Source organism: Penaeus chinensis, chromosome 7, assembly GCF_019202785.1.
Source record: "Penaeus chinensis breed Huanghai No. 1 chromosome 7, ASM1920278v2, whole genome shotgun sequence".
NCBI classification, from domain to species: Eukaryota; Metazoa; Arthropoda; class Malacostraca; order Decapoda; family Penaeidae; genus Penaeus; species Penaeus chinensis.
The window spans coordinates 45116077-45124082 of NC_061825.1; the positions used below are offsets into that span (position 1 = coordinate 45116077).

Sequence of the window (8006 nt, forward strand, 5' to 3'; positions counted from 1 at the left end):
ATATGTGTAAATATATATATATATATATATATATATATATATATACATATATATATATGTATATATATTTATATGTATATATATACATTTATTTAATTATCTATTTATTTATTTATATATTTATATATGTATATATGTGTGTGTGTGTGTGTCTGTGTGTGTGTGTGTGTGTGTGTGTGTCCATATATATACATACATATATTATCCATATACATGAGTACATGTCTACCCAGTATATCAACATAAGCGTTGGTAGGTGTAGCTCCGCCGCGGGAAAGCCTGAGACCTGATCAATAGCGGCGTCCTGGAGTCTACCGCATTGAAGCTCCAGTTCTACAAGCCCAGTTTATATTCGTTACTGTATTATCTGTCTATCTTACTATACATCTTTCTGTTTCTATTTTCCTTTATTTTTATCTTTATTTTTCTCTTTCTCTTTCTCTTTCTCTTTCTCTTTCTTTTTTTCTTTCCCTTTCTCTTTCTTTTTTCCTTTTTCCCTTTCTCATCACTTATATATATGTGTGTGTGTGTGTGTGTGTGTGTGTGTGTGTGTGTGTGTGTGTGTGTGTGTGTGTGTGTGTGTGTGTGTGTGTGTGGGTGTGTGTGTGCCGGGTAGGACAACAAAGACACCTGGGCTAGAGTATATTGAAAAGAGACCAAAGTACAAGTAGTTGGAAGTTACCTTGAAGATACAGTCCAATGGGCCCGTGGTTGCGACGCTGAAGACTTGTTATGTCGTCTTTTAATCTCTGTAATAGGAGCATTAGTATCTAAGCAGAGCCGATTCCGTGTCTTTTAACCTTTACTCGTACTGGCAGCGCGACTCGGCTGCAAATCGCAAAGGAGAATCATTCGACACTTGGGAATAATTTTGCCCCAGAGTTATCCCCAAACCAGAGGGCATTTGCAAAACCGAGGTGAATTTGCGAGCACATTCTCTGGGTGCCGACTCTGGCCCGGAAAGGTAAACGCGGGGGGGAGGAATACGTGGCAGGTTGACCTCGTTGGCGCTGGGAAGACGGGGAGAGAAAGAGCAAGCTCCTGAGAGTACCTGGGGATTGGGTGCGGTTTATGATTTAAGGATGAATTTCTTGAAAATGAAAAGTAGAAAAATCTTAATGCACAGACTTACGCTTGTCTTCATAACACATTTGATGGTAAAGTTTAAGCGGGTGATCATTTCGGTGCATTTTCATTTATACTAAGAAAACCCCATGTGGCCACCTATCACAGAATATAATATGTGCATGCATTATATACCCATACATATACACACACGGGTGTGTGTATATATATATGTATATATATATATATATATATATATATATATATATATATGCGTGTATATATGTATGTGTGTATGTATGTATATAAATGTGTCTGTGTGTCTGTGTGTGTGTGTGTGTGTGTGTGTGTGTGTGTGTGTGTGTGTGTGTTGTGTGTTTGTGTGTGTGTGTGTGTGTGTGAGTGTGTGTGTGTGTGTGTGTGTGTGTGTGTGTGTGTGTGTGTGTGTGTGTGTGTGTGTGTGTGTGTGTGTGTGTGTGTGTGTGTGCACATACATACATATATATATATATATATATATATATATATATGTGTGTGTGTGTGTGTGTGTGTGTGTGTGTGTGTGTGTGTGTGTGTGTGTGTTTTATATTGTGTATTCGATTACCTTGCAAGGTATCATGCCAAGATTAAATCCGCAGCCACACTTAGGAGAGCCCCTTACCGTTTGTATACACATCATCCCTTCATATTCCACGCCACTACTTAAAAAAATCAACGTGTCCCAGATTCTGCTCTCTCCTTCCCCTTTCCTTAGAATGTAATGTATACCCTTCGTTCATAGTGTCCTTTGTTTCCCTAAATCCACCATACTATCTTGTTGCTTGTTAGACTTGGTTTTGCTCCCCCACCTCCACGCATGCACGATTGCCCCTAAGAGAATGCTCGTTAGCTGTGTAGACTCTTGTAGAAGATGCGGGTCGAATGTTTTTCGTCTAATTTCTCGCAAACAGGGAAATGTGATCAGCCATATACGTATATATGTGTATGTATATATATCTATATATATATATATATATATATATATATATACATCAAAATGTGAATAATGGTTTGGGACCATCTCAGAATCAGAAACGATCGGCCTCGCATCTTCTCTCCATAAACGTATATTCTTTTTACCTTGAAATGTCTGTTTTTGACAGTCATTGTATTAACTTCGAATGAATGGATACCTTTAGAAAATAGTTTAAAGCAGTTTCTAATATGTTGTAGTGATGTATATACTTAGCCTTTCCTTGTAGTTTTTGACAGCCTGATGTAGCTTCGTCAATTTCCTAAATTCTTGTTGGTCTCGGGTAGTGCTATGCTGTGTACTGTAAACTGTTTAGCCTTATAGTAGTGTCATATTGATAAATGTCTTATGCGAGCTTCATTATGTTATACTTTATGTTTAGTGCATATATTCATGAATCCTTTATATATACAACTTCAAGATGGACTGGATATATATGAACAAAAAATAAGTAAGGAATAAATAATTGCTATTGAATAGAACTTGGATAGCATACTGTCACGATTAAATCATTATTCACCTTAATTTGGATGGAATTGAACCAGTAAATATCAGTGTAAATCACAAGGGCGCAATGTAAACATGAAAGAAATATATTTAATTCAGTCCTTCGTGGAGACTCCCACCGCTATCAGGCCACATACTAACTAACGCAATATCCCCGGTGTTCTCTTCCCACAGCAAATAAGGAACCTGTTCAGTTCGACGAACTGTTGTGACGGTGCACGCGATCCAGCGACTACACCCTCATTCCAAACCAGTGAATCGTCGACTACACCCTTATCCTTATCTAGGGATTTGGTGACTCCATTCTCACCGTTAACCAACGATTCGGCAACTGCACCCTCTTCTTATTCTTATTTTTTTATTTGTCTCTTGCACTGTTTCTTCTATTTTTCGGTGATAAACGATTGTACTCTCAGTCGTCACTTGATCAGGTTAACACACCTCACTGTTGACCGACATTCTAATGGCAGTTCTGTTACTCAAAACACTCTCATCTTCGGACAAAGCATCTTTCCTCGACCTAAGTACTTTACTTTAAACTTCTGTCAGCAATTCTGAGCAAATTCTTCAGGATTGTTGTGCGCCTTTCCCATGTCAGAAGTAAGATCTCATTTACTTCTCGCTGACGACTCCATCTGAATTTCCCAACACTCATTCTCGAGAATATACTGAAGAGGGACGAGGGACTTCGACACTAAGCTGTTTCCACAACCCAGACACCAGCAGTAAACGAAGACAGCTCAGAGGATTAATTTCGACCTTGTTTTTTGCCGTTGTTTTCTTTATCGAATAAAGACAGACGTCCAATTCTGTATCTTCTGTGAGCCGGAAAGTATAGTGAATTGCACCATCTAAAGGAAGAAGACCTATGGTGTATAGAAGCACACTCTGATAATTCAGGCTTCATATAATCAAGAAAACACGTGACTACAAAATCGGCGTGCTTGATACGCATATTACATTTGTAGAATATATATCGAATAGAATTTGCTGTGCGTAGTGAAGTTACAGACTTGCCAAGTCAAGAATTCCAGTCTCATCCATACTCCTTGCTAATGAGAAGTGACTCTGATTTCTCCCCTTCATTTGCAAACGGAAGTAACTCATACACTCACTTGTGTAAGAGTCTTTTCTTGTAAATATATAAACTTAAAGTGCCTGGTTATATAGTTTATGTATAAAGCCCTAGTTAAAAAAGTATAATACTCGAAGTTTAGTGTATAAGCACATGGTGTGATTTACTTGCCACTTTGGATTTTTTAATATTTGTCATTATTGTGCGTGGACCTCTGGTTAACAATCTCGTCCTTCCCTTCAGGTCCAGCTTTACAACAACCAAATTGTAAAATTGTAATTGTTTTCTTTTGCAATTCAGTGATATTTATTGATTAGCTACAAGTCTCCCTCCCTCCAACCAAGGCCAAGGAAAGCCAACCAACCATCAAACACCTAAACCCTTAACTCCCTTGGCCGTCACTAACACTACTTGCCTTCCTTCCTTGACTTTACCGTCCGCCTGCCGCCGCCACATTTAACTGTGTCCACTCTTGTAGTATTCTTCTGTGTCTCTAACTAAGCATCATGGAAGGGGAGGAAAAACCAGAAGAATCTTTCGCCGTTAAGCTGAAGTATTACACTACTCTGACCATGGGAACAACGGCATGTCTCTCATCCTTCATCTTCATGTTCTTGATTCCGTGGATACTGGATCCATCTATATCCACTCTGATGGCTAACTTCGACCCAGAGCAGGTGTTGTGCAGGACAGTCAGAACAGATCATTTGGTGAGCATGAAGAACTGTTCCTGGTCATCGTGTAAGCACGGATGCACCACGGACCAATATGAATGTGACCAGATCTATGTGGACTACATGCACGTTCCCTATAGCGAGTACGACGAAGAGAGCTTCGAGATGGATGAAGACCTCTGGGTTGGACGTGGTGTTCCCCTTTTCATCAACATCAAGGCTTGTGGATACCCGCCTCAAACTAACTGCTCCACCTTCGCCGATAAGCACGGTCCCGAGGGCTCTGTCTTCGCCTGTCATTACTCCCGCGCTGACCCCAACTTGGTCATCACCGAATACTCGTGGTGGAAGGAGGTCAACAGCATCATCCTAGCCCTCCTGATTCCAAACGTCCTGTGTGGGTTCTCCCTCGGTCTGGTAACCTACTGGTGGTATCCTGGGTGCCAGAAGAGGCGCTGTCAGTACCAGCTCCCGCCTGACCAAGAGGACGCGTCTTCTAACAATGCTGACGACGAAGACGATGAAGAGGGAGAACAGGATGACGAAGGGGATGGAGCAAAGAAGGGAGATGAAAGTGACATGAAGAACAGACCTCAAGAAGAAGAAAAGGACCGTGATACATCCATCAGCATGCCTGAAGAGTAAGTAAAATTTGGCACATCTAGCTCGGTACTCCGTAAACCAGCGGTGTTGAGCCCATGGAAGACCACAGTGCTCACCTCATTCCTTGTTTATTTCATAATCTATATTAATTGCTTTTCAGGGTTTTGCATAAATGTTTTGTTTTCCTTTGAAATGACAATTAGATTTTCATGTTTACAATGGGTGGTGATTGCTGACTATTCTAAAAATTGAATTGGACATCTGATCCATGCTGCAGGCATACTTGCTCTCTAAGTCGAAATAACCAATTAAATAAAGAAATGAACATGCAAAAGCATATATCTCCAGTACGTTTTAAAACACTTCAGTTTCTAGTCATAATGATAATCACTATAATGTAGTTATTAATGCTAAAGAAACAAGATGTAGAGCATAACAATTACACATGAATGTTTAGATTATAACAGTCTACTTCTTTATTTATAATGACTTGGTAAATTACAGTATATTAATGCTCAATCTCATATTTACAGAAGAGTGTGACTACTGGACAACGGGGCTGTAGGACAAAGTGGAGGATGAAAATAATGCTGCTGTCAGTCAAAATAAGAAGCAAATATTAAATCTGGATAGCAAGGCCCCGCCATTGCAAAGAAAATGATAGAAGAAAAATGAAAGCAATCTTATACTTGTATTCTTGCTTGTCTATGAAAACTTACATGCTACACAAATATATATCTAAAAATTTGTAAAAAAACAAAAAAATAATACATATATACACATGTTGAGTGTAATCTCATTACTTATCCCCTTTTCCTCATCTTTCTCTGTAAATTAAAAGTGTAAGCCTTGCCAAAAGAACAATTGTAACCCTTGCTGTCACCAGTATTGTTAAAATGCCATCAATACGAGAAAAAAATCTGCCTTCAGCCCCAATTTCTTTTCGGGAATAAAAACAAAACCATCAAAACAAAAAAAAGCAAAAACAACTTTCATACATCCCATCTCATATATTTTAAGCTTTGACTTAAAATCTTCAAAAGGCTTCTGTACCTCTCCTGGGCAAAGATCACAAGCCCGTACAATGATGCTAATTCGAGTTTCACCTGCAAGATACATTGTACATTTTTCTCCCTTCTGTTTTGCTCTGTGTAGCTGCACTTTCAAAGGAAAGATTTTCTTGCACTATGTAATGGTTAAGTGAAAATGGTTAACCAAATGATTATTTCAAAAAAATGATAATAAAAAATGCAAAAAAAAAACAAAAAAAAAGTTAAAAATATATCCTCTCAGTAAGTGGAGAGTCATCTCGGTTTACTCTAATGCTATGATATAAATACTACTTGCCGAGGTCACTGAGAACTAGTTGTAGTCCTTTCATTCAATTTTGTAGCTAATAAGTCTTGCAACTTTACAGCTGATCTTTTTATAATAGTCATTAATTTGCTTCTAACCTTTACAATTGCAGATAGCCACTTGCTATTCTATATATTTTTTAGAAGTATAGAAGTTTTCAACTTATCTGATCTTCTAAACTGAGAGAAGGGAAATATGTTACAATATCAATAATAAGTTACTTCAGTTAACTGTGACAGACTTCTGTTTCCAGAAATAATAAACTCAAGCAAGCTTTGTAGATTAATTATGCATTAGAAATTCTTACTTTGAATTTATGTCATTAATTAAACAACAAAGATGCATTTGATCATCACTTTGTTATCATTATTAAGAAAGATTATTTCATGTTACAAGTTATTGACCCAGTGTCAAGGAAATATTGTTATTTGTTCAGAATACCGATTTTAAATAATGCTGTTCAACTATGATTCTGTGATCATTAGAATGTCAGTTGTAAGTTATATGAAAGCACATCATATCCCATACTAAAGCACAAAAATGCTTTTGCTTATAATGTTAAAGTGTATCATAGATAATATGGTTATTGATTGTTATAGAAATATTTACTTATCATTTTTTATTTTCTTCTCTTACTTTCCATCATGGTATTCAGTCAGAGAGAAAGTCATGATTAAAATAAGAAAATCACTTACTGCTGTGTGTTCCAATTTTTTAAAAGTTGTGTGAAGCAAATACAATGAGGACCTGTCATTTTCTTACTAAGAAAATTCAGAACAAAAATATTAAAACAGTATTTATAACATTGAGGGCCTTTGTGCACAATTCATCTGTCAATTGTACGTCCTGTGTCCATTTGTCAAACTTTTAAGGGAAAGAAGGGAGCTCTACAGTAGTAGACTATTACAAATTATATTAGCAGATATTGTAGAATTCATAGTACACATTTGTTACACTGAAGAGCCTTCTTCTTAACCTTTTGGTTGTAAATATACATCTATTTTTTTCATGCTTATTTTAGCCCTGCATGTGTGATGACAGTGCTACAATACTCGAATACTGTTAACAAGTATTATATTGATAGAAACCTATTAGCTACCTTTAGATGACACAGCATTTACCAACCTGGTGCTATTATTTCACTGAATTAGCTTCTGTCATTGTTAATTTGTTTGTCAAATTTACCTCTCTTAGGTAATACTTGCATAGTTTACAGTACCATGATGTTCCTTACCTTACAGAGATGCAGTAAAACATTTATTATAAATCATTTAGAGTAAGAATATGCACCTCATATTGGTCAGAATTCCCACACAAAATAATACCATTTTTCTGTCATCAAACAACTTCCCACCAGGATCCTTGTTGCCTCTTTTGCAACATTATCCTCTGTAATATCTTGCATATGCATTACAAATATAACTGCACAATATTTGTGCTTGTTGATGCTTAAATTTCTACACAAAGTTTGCAATAAAGATTGCTCAACAATTTTGTATTCTTAGTCCTGCTTGAATTATTTTCATTATAATCTTGAACAAAAACTGGAGAAAAAATACAATAGATGAAAAAAAAAAAAACTACATAGTTAACTGTAAATAAGAAAAACATGAATGTCACTGCTCTTAATGATTAACCTAATCAGCATGTATGGCAAGAGCACATGCCATGCGCACTGTAATACAAGTTTATTTACTGTATTTACATATTGTGC

General features: G+C 37.0%; 1 protein-coding gene across 4 annotated transcripts in view; it reads left to right on the plus strand.

The window, feature by feature from the left end:
* LOC125027033 overlaps positions 1-7783 on the plus strand; it is a 16780-nt gene extending 8997 nt beyond the window's left edge. For 2 of the 4 annotated variants that reach the window (XM_047615669.1, XM_047615667.1), the window contains exon 2: positions 5470-7783. Coding sequence is in view for 2 of the 4 variants with exons in the window: in XM_047615667.1 (XP_047471623.1) it covers positions 5470-5501 (32 nt within the window). In the remaining 2 variants the exon portion in view is untranslated. Of the gene's footprint in view, positions 1-2758; positions 4168-5469 lie in introns of those variants that run through there. The other 2 variants (XM_047615668.1, XM_047615666.1) reach the window with 1 other exon arrangement.
* The last annotated feature ends 223 nt before the right edge of the window (positions 7784-8006 follow it).